This window comes from Struthio camelus, chromosome 18, assembly GCF_040807025.1.
Source record: "Struthio camelus isolate bStrCam1 chromosome 18, bStrCam1.hap1, whole genome shotgun sequence".
NCBI lineage: Eukaryota > Metazoa > Chordata > Aves > Struthioniformes > Struthionidae > Struthio > Struthio camelus.
Window position 1 is genome coordinate 15550165 of NC_090959.1, and position 17378 is coordinate 15567542.

At 54.5% G+C, this 17378-nt stretch overlaps 1 protein-coding gene across 3 annotated transcripts in view; it reads right to left on the minus strand.

Moving 5' to 3' along the window:
• Window positions 1-17378, minus strand: part of LAMA5 (laminin subunit alpha 5) — a 97063-nt gene that overhangs the window by 50300 nt on the left and 29385 nt on the right. For all 3 annotated transcript variants that reach the window (XM_068912938.1, XM_068912937.1, XM_068912936.1), the window contains exons 3-6: window positions 7155-7272; window positions 2841-2959; window positions 1431-1601; window positions 822-919 (exon numbers count right to left, since the gene is read on the minus strand). In XM_068912938.1, the coding sequence (XP_068769039.1) occupies window positions 822-919; window positions 1431-1601; window positions 2841-2959; window positions 7155-7272 (506 nt within the window). The remainder of the gene's footprint in view (window positions 1-821; window positions 920-1430; window positions 1602-2840; window positions 2960-7154; window positions 7273-17378) is intronic.

Below are 17378 nucleotides of genomic sequence, written 5' to 3' on the forward strand. Positions count from 1 at the left end.
AGACTTGCTTTTCAATACGTCTTTGTTTTAACACTTAGCAGCTTTTAATCTTGGCTGGGACTCACAGGAATTTTATTTTACAAGATCCAAAAGCTCTACGTGATCCTTACGAGAAAGAAATATAAGCTTCCTTGGTACCGCTGAATCTACCCATGCCATTTATAAAGGCAACATTCAGGATGCAAACAGATGGCTAAGAAGCAACACTTTCATGGTTTGAAGCAGCTCTTTGGCATTTCAAGTAGCTAGGGCTGACGGGAGGAGTCCCACGATCCAAAACGTAACTGCTTTGCATGCTCTTGCTCTTTTGCAAAGAGTATTTGTTTAGTTACATACACCAGCAAGTCCACGGTTCTTGTGAGTAGAACTGGACAGGAGAATCTTTGTTTTCTGGGAAACCATCTATTTATGACAGCACTGCCCCAATTCTTAGGAAGCCACGTGCAGACCAAAGGACTTCTCAGAACAAGTTCAGAAAACAGCCCCGGGCGCTGCAGAGAAAGCTCCGTGTTCGACAACAGTACTGGCTTTGCATGCCCACCCTCCCATTTCAACACACTGATCCCACTGGGATGGCAAAGCTGCAGACAGGATGGGAAACCAGACCAGGCAATTGATCTGCCTGCAAAATAACCCGACAAAAATGTTGCATTTTTGCTGTTTTGGCTGGACCAGCTGCTGGTTCTCTGGGCAGACTCAAGAACAACGGTGCTGGCACAATGAAGAGTGCAGGACAGGACACAACTCACACTGGCATTTTCCATTCTTAGCACAACAATTCAAATGACTTTATACAAATCTGAGACTCTTGAAAAACCTACCTGTAAGGGTCATTAGGGTCTTTGGCATCACAGACGTCTGCGTGGCCGTGGCAGACACAGCGCCCTCCAATGCTGATATCTTTGATGCTGTAGTAATACTAGAGAACACAAGAAAAGTTGGTCATGAATACTGTCATGAATAAACCTCACAGGTGCTTCCACCTGTACACCTAGACCATGAAAAGCTGCCTTACTCAGGATTCAACAGGGCTTTATTTGCTAAAATGACATTTCCTTTACACCGGCAAGCTCAGCCTCATTAGAGCTGACGGCTGGCTGTAATCTTTGTAAGAGAGTACATTAGCTACCAGCTGGGACTCTCAGAACAGCCAAAAAGCCAGGTGCAACACCAGCAGCTGTTTCCAGTTTCACGTTGCTGGTGGCTCTTCCCCAAGCAGTGTCCAGCTCCAGCCACTGCCAGGTAGCGCTCAAGGCAGGAGTCTCCAGCAGTAGCATCTGCTGCAGATGCCTTCACCTTGGCCGGAGCAAGAGCACAGAGAGAGGAGAAACCCGAAAGCAAAACCCAGGGATGTCTTCTCCCCAGAGATGGCACACACAGCCCTCAAACACTTCCATCCCCGTAGCAAGAGGTATCAAGGACTGCCTTACCCTCCTGGTCACAGTAGGGTCCCTTAAAGCTTTTCCCATCAGATGCCCCAGCAGAGTGTTTGTCTGCAGGAAGCGTAGCCTGATATTGGTGGCTTTAGTGAAATTCCGCAGGAGAGGAGAATAGGAGAAGTTCATGGCTCCTGGGCGCCCATTTACCAGCGAAACGACAATCTGTGAGTATAAGGAGGGGGAAAAAAAAAAATCAGTGTGATCCTTTGAGATGAGAGGAAATTAATCTCTCCCTCCGCCAAAGCCAGACCTGACCCCCTTCAAGAAGACTGAACCAGTTCCCTGCCAGTCTCATTCTCCAGAACTGTGCAGTTTAACTGACACCCAAAAGAGGGAACCAATTAATAAGAGTATCTACAGTCATTAAGAAAACAAAATCAGAGTTCTGTTATTTTCTTACACCCTTAAAAGACTGCCAGAAAAATCAGCTCCAAAGACCTACTCCCCAAGGACGTTTTTGGCATTAAGCATAGCATGGCTCTCTCCCTCATGCCAAGCCACTGTTCATATCAAGGCTGCTGTTTTCCACTTGAATCCGCTTGGATGCTGAGCATTTCTGAAGTCTCCTGTCCAGTGCCAGCACTGGCACCGATCCGTCTACATTTCTTCTTTTTACAAGCTCTTATAGAGGAGAAAGGATTTAACTTTAGCAGTCCCTGATTTGCAATTTTCTGACATCACGCCCTTTCCATTTTCTCCTCCTCTTTGCTGCTGTCCTCAAAAGCCTCCTGTTCGACCTGTGCTTTGTACAGAGCAATGTCGGTGGTCCACTGACCCTGTCACAGTTTGCTGTGACTGCACGGGTTCAGGCTCGGCCAGGGCAGGAGCACAGATGGCAGTCACACATCAACGGCTGGAAGGGCTCCCGTGACTCACGCTCAGAGCACAGTGGGCAACCGGATGCCTGCCGTCGTGTTCCTCCCGACTGCCGCACCCCATGGCCATTTATCATTGTAAGTGGAGGCACAAAAGGAAACAGGTAATGTTTCCACGCTGCTTCCATGAATGGACATGAATGTCCACCTCTGCGTGCTGCCTGGCCTCGTACACAGCAGGGACAAAGGACTTTCTTTGTCCATACAAGGAAGCAGCGATCAATGCTGCTCCACTGGGAATCTGTAGCTGGAGAACAAGCAACCACCAGAAGAGTGTCTACAGCCAAACCCACCCAGTCCCCACTCAGGAAAAGGGGAAGATCCTCTCAGCCCTCAAGGGCCTCTTCCTCACTTTGGGAACAAAACTCCAAACTTGCCACACAGGCAGAAGCCTTTCCAAGCTCAGAATAGCCAGAGCCTCCTCAGAGACTCTCCCACCTATACCAGTGCCCAGATGTCTCACTAGATTTTTCCCAGCCACAGAAATCCCGGAAACGCCAGGGAATGAAACAGTGCAACTGCTCACCTCCCCATTTTCTAAAGGCACGATCCGGGAATATTCAGTAGTGCAGATGGCATGGTCGTCCTTGGTGATACGATCCACTGTGTGCAGGCCAAACTTCTCTATGCAGTCCCTCTTGGAAGCTGTTCATCAACCAGAGAGCAGAGCAGTAAGAGGAGAGGAACAATTTGGAGCCCTGTATTCCCCCAGACTTGCCAGTAGGAGAGAAGGCCATACGCTCTGTGTTAAGCATTCACTAGATATAGATCGCCTTGCATCACTTATTCTCTCACCACTAAAATATATGTCATCTTCTCCAAGCCTGCTGAGAAGGGACGGAGTCACTATGGGAATAATAAGCATGATCAGAAATCCCCAGAAAAAGTCTCATTGCAGTGAATGAATTCAGCAATGGAAGGTGAGGATAGACACTGTGTGACCACCTGCAGCGCCGGAGCAAGAGAAACCTGCCCTGTAATTTTGGCTTTAAGCTCAGAGCTTAACTAGCTTGAGCTCTATGTCTAGTCTGGATTGGTCCAGCTTGATTTGACAGGCACTGGATTTGCTATGCTGCTTCCGCTAAACTGCAGGGTTGTTTACTGTTCCCTACGTAGGGCCTTGCAGGATCACATCCGTGTCACTTCTTCACCTCCTGGGTCACTCCCAAAGAGCGAGCTAACAGGAACCGCAAGACGCGGAGCAGCCTCCTAACCAGAGTGACTGCGGGGCATTTCCCGTAGGACAGAGCAGGATCGCAGCCACGGAGAGGGAGCCTGCGGTGCCCGGCCTGGGACAAGCAGAGCGGCCGGCCACAGGACATTTCCTTCCCCGCCAGCCAATTGCTGAATTCTGCAATCACTCTTAAACCAATGCTACAAAACAGAAATGCTGAAGTCGCCTGCAAGCACCCCTTGGGGACAGCAATCCAGGGCTCCTGCCACTAAGTGGCAATGCAAGGCTGGCTAACTCCCGGGGCCAGCCGCTGCTGGTCACTCCCGCTGCTGGCCTGGCTTTTGGGGCCTGAGCCAATTGCCCTACCAGGTTCACAGGAGCTGGGCAAGGATGCTCGAATGCCGAGTGTCTCCTTGCAGCCAAAGGAGTGTCCTGGCTCTCCTTGCACAGCCAGAGAGACTGTTGCAGACAGGCGGGCAGCCCTGCGAGCCCTCCTCCCCAGGATACCTGACATCCCAGAGCCAGCAGAGCTGGTGAGGACGGTGCAGGGCATCCCACCAGCTCCCCCGGCTCTTTCAGGGTTCACCATGGAGCTGGGTGCTCCAGCAGGGACGCAGACAGCGCGGGCGCTCGGCATCAAGCAGTTTGGGACAGCAGAAGTCAAAGAAACCACAGGAAATGTGCTGGGGTAGTTAAGGACCTGATCCTGCAGGGTGTGCACCCACATCTACCAATGCAAAAACCCTACACAAGACACTCGCTGGGGCTGTTTTCCTGGGAAGAGCCTGGGACAACTTCTGCCGCCTCCCTCCGAAGCTGCTGACGGTGCCAGCAGCAGGCCCAGGGCCTGGGAGAGCCCAGCTTGGAGCCAGCACAGCAGCTGCAGAGCCTGGAAGAAGGCAGAGGATCTCATACTTGGATCTCATACTCTCATACTTGGATCTCATACTTGGATCTCATACTCTCAAGAGAGCACCCAGGCTAGGCATTGCATTTGGGAGTCTCCAGCTGCTCACTGCATCGATAGAAGACATTGGAGTTGATCCAGAAAAGGGTGAGAGGGATTTCCTCTCTCACGAGCACCCAAGCACTAATTTCCCACTCTCGTCACCTCCGTTTTGGAGAGGAGGAGACAGACGTCTGGAAACAAAATCACAGAACAGCTGAGGTTGGAAGGCACCTCTGGAGATCAAACAGACCCTGCTCAAGCAGGGTCACCTAGAGCACGTTGCACGGGACCTCCACGGATCTCCATGGACATGACTCTGAAGGCCTGTGCGGGATGTGCACCTGGCACTTCGTCCCTTTCTGCTCCGACTCTTCTTTCCTCGTGCTGCTCTCGCTGCTCCTTCTGCTCACGCTTTACCTGCGCCAGGAGCCCTCAGCAGCGCGTGCCAAAGCGCAAGTCGCTGCTGCGCTACTGAAGGTGTTTCCACAGGGAGGAGAGAGAGCAAAAGGCAGCCAAAACCACCAGCTGCTCCTGCCAGGGCTGCTCCGCTCCTCTTGGGAGCTGATGGAGAAACCTTAGCCCAGCTCATGGGACTAATCCTCCAAAACCTGTTACGGTGCCCCTCCTGCGAGCATGCCCCTCGCACGCGTGTGCTGCACTGATGAGTTAAGCCAGGCGGGAGGACCAGGGAAGGGGGGAAGCACCAAGAGCCGTGCGTCCACCTTCCCTGCCTTCCCGTCCACGCGAGTCGCGCCCGCTCGCCTCCGACAGCGCGGCCCCCTTCCACGAACCACCCTGCTGGCATCGGCCGGAGTTCATTCGGAAACGCCAGGTGAGGAGCCTGCTGCCGTCGGCTAGAGCAGAGCGGTTTCAGGAGCGTGGCCGAGCGCCGAGAGCCGCTCCGGAGAGCCAGTCCGGGAGGCGGGAAGCCGCGAAAGAGCAGTTCGTTAGGAAAACGGAAAAGCTGCCCCAACACGAGGCGAGGCTCGCTGGCGAGCGGGGAGAAGGGCTGGGAGAGGAGGGAGCCTTCCCCGGTACCGCAGATCTCCTAAGCTAAAACCCAGATTACCCGCCAGGAGCCTTAAAACAGAGCCGGGCTTGAAGGGAGCGGCAGGCTGCAGAAGACCAGCCCGGCCGGCTCAGCAGCGGCACGGCCGCCTGCCTCAGCGCCCGAGGCCACCACCTGGGTCACGTCCCGTCCCCGTCCCAAACCCCGCGCGGCGAGTCCTTTCCGCGGATGCAAACGCCACCATAAACCTCTCCGCTTCTCCCTGGGCGGCCGAGGGAAGCGCGGCGGGCTCGCGCCGCCACCGGCGCCCCGGCCTCGATTGCTCCCATCGGCCGCCGCGAGGGACTTTTTCCACGACGGTCGTTTCTGCCCCGCGGCGTTCAGCGGGTGTTTTGGTGGCACGGCCCTGGGGGGGTCCGGGGTCCTCTGGGGGACCGACCTCCCGATGCCGCAGCGCTGCTGCCGCGAGCGGGAGCGAGCAAGGCGGGCAAGGGCTCCCCGCGCTCGGCCCTGGCAGCCCAGAGACTGCAGCGGGCCCCGGGGCTGCAAGGGAAACTGCGGTTAGGGAAGAAAGGGAAAAGCAAAGCAGGTGATCTGACAGCAGTCATCCCCCCGCCGGCCCGCGGCACAGGGGAGTACATCAGCGCTGAACAGGAGCCGCCGTGCAAAGGCAACACAGCAGGGAAACCGCACGCAGTTCCTTCCTGCGTAAGGAAAGGCCAGCAAAGATAAAACACAGGCTGACAGGTCAGCTAGAAAAATGAGCCTTTAGGGGCACCCTGGGGCAAGGTCTCTGAGGCTCAGAGGTCCTTCCTTGCCAGATGTTAAGCTCTAGTTGTAGATCTTAACTCCCATCATCTCCTCATTACTGCTGTCGCTTTGGGGGTGGGGGGGGGGGGCAGTGGTTAGCATGTTCCTTAAGACCTGCTACCCCACAGACCCTTTGGGCACGAGATTTGTATAGGCAGCTGTTTCTAAAGGGATCAGGTTTTAATCCGAGAGCTGGAAAGAAGGGATTTCGAGCGTGCACGCTCGATTTCTGCAGCCTTGCATTTCAGCAGCATCTCCGAGACCCCTTCTGCGCAGCTGCGGGACAGCAGTCCTCCCTCCCTGCGCAGACGGCATCCGCCCGCCGGGAACCCAGCTCTGCTAACCGAGGAGAGGGACTGCTTTCTGCCTCCACGTTTCTCTGTTAGAGCAGCCACTCGGATGCAAGCTGCCAGTTTGGTTCTCAGGGACCTGAAATTTGCCAGTCTGGATACAGGAAAGGGCTGAGAAGCAGGAAGAGACGGGTAGAGAGAAAACAACGGGAAACCTCACGTTCCCAATCCAAACCAGCAACATCCACCTCTGACACAGGTATCAGCTACGGCGTCCACAGAGATTTGGGTGGGCACCAATGACAATACTTGAAAAAATGCCTTTAGCCCCAGAGAGCAGTGGAGTTCCCCTGCCTTGAAGCAACTTTGAGGAGCATCAAAGCTTTGCTGATGCAAGTCCCAGCCGCTTTGATCTAACCTGTAGCTCTGGGAGCCTTGCTGGGCAGGAGAACCGGGGCCATGCCCTACATCACAGCAACGACACGGAAGGAACTCCAAACCCAGCGCTTCCATATAGAGCAAGTCAGCACCGCGAAACGGCCCTTCTTCAGCCTGGCTTCCCCACCCAGCAGTGAGCTGCGGCCGTCTGATAACATCGCTGTACTCACAGGCAAAATACTGCCAGGGCTCGTAGGTAAGGCCAAAGTCAGTAGATCGTTCCAGCACCCAGAGGTCAGGTCGGGGAGAATTGGCAAATTTGATCAGGACGTACGCCACATGGAAGAGCTGAAAGAGAGGAACATAGAGTTAGTTGGCTGCATGAGGCTTCACGAAAACCTGGGACAGCTTCGTGGTACCCAAAACGAGTAAAGGAGCCCGTGCTCTGTGGCTCCCACCGCTCACAAGCCCTGGACTGCTGAGATACACCAGCCTAGGAACATCCCTCGCACCTCGCTCACGCTATCACAAAATCCTTTGCTTAAGGCTTTCCACATTAGGCAGCCCTACTTCACCCAAGTGAAGCCCAGAAGACCCATTTGGCTTCAGCACAGCTGTAACACTGGGCTGCTCCCATTTGTCTGGACGCCGATGTGTGCACGCACACGCCCTTGCCAAGAAAAAAATAAATGTACTCTTTAAAGAGCTGAAATGTCAGCGCTAGAGAGAAACAAAAGCTCCAGCAGAATTTCCCTTCCTCGGCTGGCACGGACTAGCTCCAAGAATCCCCACTCCATCATCCTGTCAGAAAGCGATATTTAAAGGCAAACCAAGTCCTCTTATCACACAAAATTCCTAACGTCAAAAACAACCCAAAAGGGAGGTTAGTACTTGAAAAGCAGAGATTTGCAGCTCACGACTCCCCCATACAGAGCCAGCACTGCATGAGCATCCATCCCCCAAGGACTAGCAGGTGCCTAGAGAGCCACCGCTGTGATGCGAGGAGGACGGCATCCCTGCCCCAGCAACATACAGGCCCTGTCAAGGGGGCGAGTCTTAATAATAAAATATTTCAAAAACAGCCATAACAATCAATAGGAGACTTTTTAAGGGGAAAAAGAGATGAGGAAGATGCATTTAAAGCCACCAAGTCACCCATAAAGCCCACTCCTTGCTGCCGTCATTCAAACGTATTGGGTCTGTGGTCTGTAAGTGCGGAAACAGTGCAGGAGAAGGTCTGCAGCCCTGCAGATGGACACGAGGCCAGCGACCACCAGGCTGGCCCTCAGCAGAGCCACCAAAGCCAGCGCCGGCATCTCGGCACGCTCTGCTCCCGGCGGAGCAGGGGGCAGAGGGCTGGGACTTCCCACCGCCCTCAGGGCTCGTGCTAGAAGTGGTCACGCCACCGAGTTCCCTGCTGCCAAGACGACCGGTGAGCCCACGTGAAGGGAAAAATCCTTCAAGTTGCTAAAAACTGGAGAAAAACTGATCTAAATGCAGCCTTATAGTCCCCTCCGTGGCCTACACGTGGTCAAGGCGCGTGAGACCAGGCTTTCTCGCAGGCGCAGCCTTGCTGCCCGCTTGCTGCAGCAGCAGCGCCTGGGCTCCGGCAGCCGCCCGCCCTCCCTGCAGGACCCCTTCGCGCAGGTTCACAGCTGCTTCTTGGCAGGGCAAGCCGAGCTGAGCATCTGCCAGCGGAGCTATACCCTCCCTCTGTTATAAACCCTTCTCCGGCTTCGTTCTCCAGGGAATAGATTAATGCTCCTGCTGGAATCCGGCACGGCTTTCGGCTGCCCAAAACGAGCTGCCGCTCCCGAGGGCTGCGGGCGTCCTGGTCTCAGGCGCTAGGAGCGCCAACGGGCTGCTCGTCGCTCAGCCCAGGCAGCGCAAAAGGGACAACCTGCCTTTTCAAACCCAAACCCCGAGCGCTGGCGATACAAAGCACCATCGCAAAAGCATAAGTGAGCAGGAACACGGGGAAACAAGGAAGAAGTGACCACTCGAGACCACAGTCTTTGCTGCGCACATAGCCTGGTACCCCCCGAACAAGCAGTGGGGTACCAGACGCAGCACCGTCACACCAGCATCCCACCTGGGCTGGGCTTTTCGCGGGAAAGAACCCCACCGCTGGCTCCTCCGGGTTTGGCCACAATCTCTTGGCTAAATCCCAGTTCAGATATCCTGATCCTGCTTCCACTCTCCAAATCAAACAGCATCTCTCTGCCCCTTCTCCAAAACCACAGTTAGCATCACTCTGTACTGTTAATCTGCTGCTAAATTTCATTCCAGTCATGACCATGTTTTTGGGACAGCAAGAAGCAGGCCCCATTTAGCCTGCAAACCTGCTCAGCACAGATGCACTAGGGCCGGTCTTAGTCAGAGCACAGCAAATATTCGGGAGTCTGCGACCACAGCGAACCTTGTGCTGGGACAGGAGTCGCATCCTTGCGCCCAGAGGAACTTCTTGTCAAATCTGGTGACTCCCCTGCCCCTCCATCCAACATCCTTATCTTCCCGATTATGACAGCCGGCCGGAAAAAACAAAGGCAGATTGCTTGCTTCAAGTGTATATGTTGAGAAAACTCACAAAGATACAAAGCCTGCGCAGTAGCTCTAAAAATAGAGAGAACTGGCAAGAAAGCCAGACTTTTCATTCCATATTTAGTTCCAGCACGGTTCTGCCCAACCAATATTGCAAGAGAAACAGTCATTTTTTTCCAAAGCCTTTATTTAGCTCCTATTATCAGTCCAATGAATAAAAACGTCTATGCTCCCAGAGTCTTAGTCATTTTTTTCCTTCCCCATAGAGAAGGGAGGTGAAACACCAGATGTAATGCGCAGACTTGTCTCTGCACAAGCAGATCCCTTGCTCTCATCACCTGCGAAAGCACAGATACAGTTCAACCCTCCTGGCGATGGCCTGGGGTTGCATGAAACGTAAAGGAGGCAGCAGAGCCAGAGCAGCCAGAGAGAAACCCGAGAGCTTCGTCGCGCAACGAGGGGGACAGTGCATGAGCCCCGGGGTGGGAAAAGAGAACGGAAAGGGGAAACACCGAAACGTATGTGCAAAACACCCTTGGCCGAGGGGCTCCAAGACTCAAGTCTCAAGGGAGGCTTTGGGACGTGAAGCCAGGACAGGAGAGGGGTGGATAGAAATCACGTCTCCAGGCTAAAAGGCTGTCACGTCGTCCCTGTAGGAATTAGCGGGGTACAGCAGCCCCCGGGCGCGGAGGGCCTGGCCCAAAGGGAGGCGAAGGCTCATGTCTGAGCTGGTCCCTCCAGCCCTGCTCTGGGCGGCTCCTGCTGAGAGCAGCATTCGGGGCTTGATGGGGGAGCAGCACAAACCTGGTGGGTTTTCGGTCAGGAAATTCCGACAATCAGCAACCAACTTTCTTTGAAAATAGCTACATCTTTCTCTCTAGCTGATGTTGCCTTTACTGGTTTTGAATTGCGTTTCCCTGGTAATGACCCTTTGCAGGCTGCCCCAATGGCTGGAGGACAGGACAATCTGCCAGCAGGGAGAGGACGATGACGGTGAAGGCATCTTCTCCACCTCCTGCTCGCTCTGTCCCTTCATGTGTTTGCACAGCGAGCAGCTTTTTCCAGCACCAAAACCCCACAAAGACGCAATTCTGATTACCGTTCAACGGGACGGCGCACAGCTTTTGAAGAGGAAAATCAGGATGCTGGGAGGCAAGAGCAACCCAGCTCTTTTTGGAGCAGTGCGTTCCTTGGGGGTAAGTCCTCCTGCTTTTCCCTCAAGCACAAAACAGCAAACACACTTGTCTGTCCTCTCTTCCCACCCTCACGACGCTTAACTTCAGCTCCCAGCTACCGAAGGCGCACGCGAAAGCCAGACAAACGGGAACCAGCAATATCCCGTATTTCTTGAGGGAGAGCTTTTGGGTAAAGTCTCACTCGTATTCTTTCAAGGTGCCCCAAAGCCATATAGCAGCCTTTAACGTGCAAACAAAACCTCCGCATTGCTATAATATCGGCACTTCTGCTGACAAGCAGCCGGAGAGCTCCTCCCTTGGTCCGCTGGCCAAGAGGAGCGCCGCCACCGCCGAGCTGCCACTGCGGACCCGAGCGACGACGTCAGCCGGGGGCCGCGCGCAGCTCGAGCCCCAGGTCCGCAGCGCATCCGAGCAAAGCGCTCTCTCTTTTTCTGCAGGACAGGGATTTACTACCTTTGGCTTTGATTTATTTAAAATAGCACCAAGCAAAACCAAAACGGTCCGTCTCTTTCTAACTGCTGCTAAATATCCGGCAGGAACGCGTGTGTGGATAGCATCCCCCGGGCTGCCGCCCTGCTGTCCGGGATTTCCTGGAAGGATCGGACGGAGCGGCCGAGCAGGCGCTGGCCGACGGGGCAGCGCAGGGCCAATAGAGCCAACGCTTCGGGGGCGCACGAGGCCTCCTGGATCCGCACCCAGCTGCAGCGCAACCCAGCACAGCTAGAGAGCTTCCAAGCTACCTTTGAATTTCTCTAGGTCTGTGATCTGCCCCATCTTTATCTTTTGCCTGCAATAATTTATGCTCATCGAAACAATTGATTTACACATCAACAACCTAATGGTCTCCCTGCTTAGGCTCAGCCGTCAGACCGCAGCTTTATTTATTCCTAGCCCAGAGAGCAGAATCCTTCATTAAAACACTCTCACAGTTAGCTGTTGGTAGGTACGTGCGTACCTTTTCTTTCTGATCACACAAGAAAGATTTCAACCCTTCTAGGCAGCTTAAAAGGTGTCTCCCTTCCAAGCAGGGTTTTTTTTTTTTTTCTCTCTCTCTCATTCAGTTCTTATAAATTTCTCGAGGCCCTTATTCCAAACAGAGAAATGCCGAGCACAAAAGTCAGAATTTGAAAATCTGGCCTTCCACCGGGTACCAAAACGCACCCTTTGCCCCATTTCCCTTTGGTTCACAGCACCTCCCATCTCGTTCTGTTATGCCTGTGCTCAAGAGCTCACTCCGAAAAAAGAGGCTTTTCCACATTATTCATTCACAGCTACAAGGTACTGAGCGAGAAGTTCCCATTTGCTTAAAAGAAAACTGAAGATTTTGATAGTCAAGTTTTAGAAATCACTGCCAACCTCTTTAACTCTCTGCAGAGTCCATTGCAACTCATGACACCTCCCACCCTGCTCAGAAACCCTTCAGGGTGCCCCACGCTGCCCAGAGAAGAACCAGGACTACATTCCTCATTAGGTACAGTAGTTCTTATCTTCCCATAGGAACTTAATTACAGAGGAATCTTCTTGGAAAGACACAGTCAATCTCGCTCCTCCGTTTCTTTGGGCCACGCGGACGCCGGGCAGCAGCGACGGCCAGCGCGCGTGTCCCGCTTCCCGCTCCAGCGGGGACATTGGACGGCTGCAGGTCTGGCCAGGGAGTGCGTGGCGTGCCAGTCGGGCAGAGACCTTTCCACTGAGTTTTTTTTGAGAGAGCTCAGAGAAAAGAGTCTCCTGCAAACTACAGACTGGAAACCACCAGACAGCGAGAAACCCATTCAGCCACCTAACTATCAGCAACAGCAACCCAACATCTGCTGACGTTATCTTCTAAATAGCGACTGTTGCCTTTTTACATGGCTTGGCCTCGGCGAACAGCTGCGAAGGCGTTTTCCACAAAAGGCCTTTTTTTGAACACCGCTCCGAGAAGGATTTGGCTTGTTCACTGATTTCACATGCAGCGTTGCTTTATCTTCGCATCCTCCTCCTCCCCCTCCTACCCAAGCTGTTCTTCCCCAGCTGGTGCCATACCCACTTGCTGCCAAAAATGCTTGGAGAACTGGATCTGCAGCACCCGACGTGAACCGGGACGGACCAGTGCAGGATTATCCCGAGCCGGCAGCAAGCCTCAGCTCGACAACGGGCTTGGGGAGCATCCCGGTCAGATTTGGGGCTTTCTGCAGAAACGCACCTAGTATCCCCGCGTGGCAGCTTGGTTACACATGCAGAACGACCCGGGCAATACTAATGCACCAACCCGGATGTGCTTTAGCACACACGTGTGTGCAAACCCCAGTAAGAAGTCACAAGCATCCCGTCTGACTTCACACCAGCCTGGTTCTGCGTTTGCCCCAAGGGCCACCTGAGAGTCACTCACCGAAGCCGGACGTGCCCCAGGCGGACGGCGCTTACTGGACACCTCATGCCAAAGCACAGGAAAAAAATGAAATGCAGCTGAGAAGGGGATGGCTCAAATTCCTCCGAACGAGACTTTGGCCACTTAAAGATAAGGACTGGCCCCATGCGAGGCTCTCACCGCGCTTTAGGCACCATGCTGCACGTTGGCTGGAACAGCCTTTCCTGGTTGGCAGCAGGAGCGTAAAGTAAGCGTTTGGAAACAAGACTTAAATATTTGTCTTTTAGAGCAAAGCAGAACCCAGCTGGCACGCCTGTGGGGGGACAGGCGTTGCCTGCAGCCACGCTCTGCCACGCCGTCCCACCACCCAGCCCGGCCTGAGGAGAAGGCCCTCACCTACAAAGCATGTTTCGGGGCACCGGCTGGGCTCTGGCTGCAACACACGGGGCCAAGACTGCTCCCATCTCCTCTCCATGGCCGTGTTTCAGACTGCCCCGGTTTCCCCCCGGGCACGTGGCATCATCCCCATTTTAAACAGCGAGGGGAAGAAAAGCAACGGACCGACCTGAGACCACCCAGAGAACGAAGCTGGCCCCAAAGGGCCCGGCCGGCGCTGCGTCCGTCCACGCGCCACCTTGCCCTGGACCAGGAGAGACCACAACAGACGCGCGGCAGCCCAAACCGGAAACCTTTTTTGCATAAATCCAGGAATTTAGCCCGAGCGGTGCGCTAGCTGGAGCCAGGCTGAGGCTGGCACAGCTCCCGCGCCGCGGCTCTCCGGCAGGCGCAGACCGGCCCAGGAGCACGCAGCCAGGCAAGCGCTCGCCTGGGCTTCAGCTGCGGGGGGCTGGACGCGACTGCCACGTTTTCCCTCTCCCGATTGTTCCTTCTAACAAACCGGAGGCGAAACGGGACGCTACGTGCACAGTCCAGAAATCGGAGGTGGCAGGGACCGGGGTAGGAGGCAGCTCTGCCTGGAGGCGATGGCAAGCGCCACTATGCTTTGCAACTGCTGATGGAGAGTCCCGATTCCCACCGGTGGCCATTTTCACCAGCCTAGAGCACCTCTCACTTTTAGCTGAGCATGACCCCTTCTCCCGCCCGCCCTCCTTCCACTTTTCACCCTCCCCAGTTGCTTTAACCCCTTCACAAACACTAGTACAAGCCCAGCTCAGCAGCAGTAAAGATGCCCTTAAAACTTGCTAACGCTTCCGAGATAAGACGCCGCAACCAGCACGTGTGATTTCAGGTTCCTAGGCTATCTGCCCTGAGCTGCCAATTTTCTTTGACTGTTCAGTGCTGCTAGGAAGCTTCTTGGAGTGCTTTCTGGAAGTCGGGTATTCTAGGAAAACAGAGGCGCTGTACTGCAAAACACACACATACCAAGGAGAGAACGACAGTATGTTGCCTCAAGCTCTCCCCTCCTGCCTGAAAACTTAAAAAAAAAAAAAAACTTTAAAAAACCCCTATACATTACTTCTCGCATTAGAGGACCTGCTAGAGGCTTTGTTCAAGACGAGATTCTGCTCTGCTCGCTACAGGACACACAAATAGCAGCAAGATGTTAACACCAGCTTAAAGCCAGACCTACATCCTACCTGCTTTACAATGAAGACACCAAAAAGCTCAGCGGCAGCGATCCTCCAGCAGCCTTCCCCGCGCTAGGGCTGAAGGAGCGCACCGCTGGGCTGAAGGTTACCCAGCCCGCAGACAGCCGAGCAGACGTATATGTATTTTCCCTTGCTGCATCTTTCAAAGGTGGGGTGGGGAGAAGGTCTAATTTTAGTGAAAAGCCCCTCCTATTTCACCCCGTTACCGACCACCTCTGCCCAGCAAGCGCGAGCAGGGCTGGGAGCAGAACCCAGCCTGGACGTATCTCCAGCCACCCTGCCCCAGGCATGGCCAACGCGGCGGGTAAGGCGTTGCCAGCGCCATCGAGAACGGCAGCGTTTCTTAACAGCTGTGGCCCTGCCCGGTACCTCCTGTTTATCAATGCACAGGAACTAACTGGGTAGAGACTACAACCTTGAGCACAAGGTAAAGACAAAGTCCCGTTAAAAGACCTTGCTCCTCTACAAGCCAAGGATGATGCTCCCCGCGAGAGGATTTCAGCAGGAGCTTGCCGGTCAGAGCTCAGGGCCGATCCTGATCTCGCTGGCTTCTCCGAGCGTAAGCTAACAGCCCTCCGTCGCTTCGGTTAACTGCTCACCCAGCTCCAGACGTGCCGAGGTGCAGAGAACGACACGTCCAGAGTCACGCATCTTTCTTTTTACTTTTAAAACGCACACAAGGAATCCGTGACTTTGGCAGCAACCGCGACAAAGGCCCGTCGTTAAACTCGCATACCAAGCCCAGATGTCCGGGCACGGCTGCTGAGAAAGCGCAGGTCCGCAGCCGGCCGCCCGCGTTGCTGCATCGCGCAGGCGTCGCGCGGGCGGCGAGCCTCCTGCGGGGCGCCTAGAGCAGAGCAGAGGGGCTTCTTCGCGCAACTCCTCCGATTCCCGCTCCTGCAAGCAACTGGCTGGTCTGGGGCGGCCGCACCACAGATTGCAAGATGCAAAGCGTTTGCCTCCGTATACATAAAAAGTTGAGGCAAAGCCTCAACGGGGTCGCGAGCAGAGCTGCCTCCCCCGAGCCGAGGGCTCCCACGCAGCCCAGCAGGAATTTCAGAGCACCGTGGGCCAAAATTCCTCAACTTCCTCCAAACGGCTCCTAGCGAAGAAATCTGCTCTGACCTTTCACTGCTGCCTCATTTCTTCTGTTCTGCAATTAAAAAGAAACGGCAGCCTGGCCATCTCTTTCTGCGCAACGTCTGCAGGGCAACAGCGTGGGCCACTAAAGAGCAGCTTGGGGGGAGAGGGGGGCTGAAAGAAAAAAAAATCGCCGTGCTGGGATAATATATGGCACTTACATTGTACTGCTAAATCATACCGAGAAATAACCCAGCAGGTCAGCAAAGTAAAAGAGTGAGGGGACGCCGCTGGCAGGAAGAAGCAAAGAACAGGAAAAACTGGTACCGTGGCCTGCGAGAGGGAGCGGAGCAGAGGGGTGAAGGCCTCCGAGGGCGTCTGCGAGCACCATACCTTAAAAAAAACCAATAAAAGACAGAGCACTCCCCAACGAAGGACCCGCTAAGGCGTTTCAAGCCACGTAAGACACCCGCGCGGTCAGAAAGGCCAGCCTGCCCGGTCCCAACTGAACAGAAAGGTAGAGAGCAGAAGAAAACATCTCTGGGGCTCCCGGGAGATGCAACGCCTGGCAGGTTTTCCTCCTGGAACAGGCTTTGCTTTGAAGGTGGCTTAACCCCCCCGGAGCCAGAGCGACCCTGGCAGCGGCTCCCGAGCTCGTCGCCTCTCCCCATGGTCACCCCGCGTCCTTCGTCGCCTCCCAAACTCGGCAATTAGAACAAGAAACCGGTGGCATGCCCAGGCAGGAGACCTCTCCCCATTGGGTTAACAACCCCCAAATGGTATAAAGCCAAATTGCTAACAAATTGGGGGGGGGGGGAGGGAACTGAGACGAAACGCTCAGCGTCAGCGCGAGACCGATGAGGTTCTCCCCTTTGAAGAGGTAAACGTCAGGCGTCACGAGACGGATTAGCGGAGCAAGAATGCAGGGGAGGAGAAACGGAGGAGGTTACAAGAGAGACCTTGTGACTTGGGCCAGGTAGATGAGCAGATCCTTTAAGCACATGAGGTTCAACTTTTTTCTTTCTCTCTCTCTCTCTCTTTTTTTCTTTTTTTTTAATAAGTGAAGCAATACACATGATGCCACAAGGCTTTGAACACAACGAACTTCCATTTACCAACAAGGTGGGCCAAGCTACTCATACCAGAAGCTCTTTCAGGTCTGCCACAAGGCAAGCTGGCCGCTCAAAGAGGTCTGGCGAGGAAAATAAGCATCTTGATCGGCACCAAGTCAAGATTTCCTTGAACTTCTCGGTCCACCGGTTCAGCCGTATTCTCTGAAGCACGTTACCTCCGCTCGCAGGCTTTACTCCCACCTTTCATTCTCTCCTTATCTCAAGTCCCTTCCTGCCCCAACTTCAAAAAGGACATTTAACATCGCAGACTGAATGGTGCGAACAAGCTAAAAAACAAACAAACAAAAAAACCCAATCCCTTTGGCACCCTGACTATTCAGCCACACGCTTGCAAAGGCTGGAAGGGGGCTAGTAGGCACAGATGAGGAGAAGCAAGCGGTCTCCTTTGGTGGGGGGAATTAGTACCAAATCCCCTCTCCATCCCAGCACCTTGAGCACAGCTGGTTAAAGCAAGCTCGCGTGGCCCCCTGCGACGGCCCGGCGGGTGCTGCCGAGCCCCAGCCCTGGGAAGGCGCCCGAGCAGCCCAGGAGAGCAAGCCCCCAG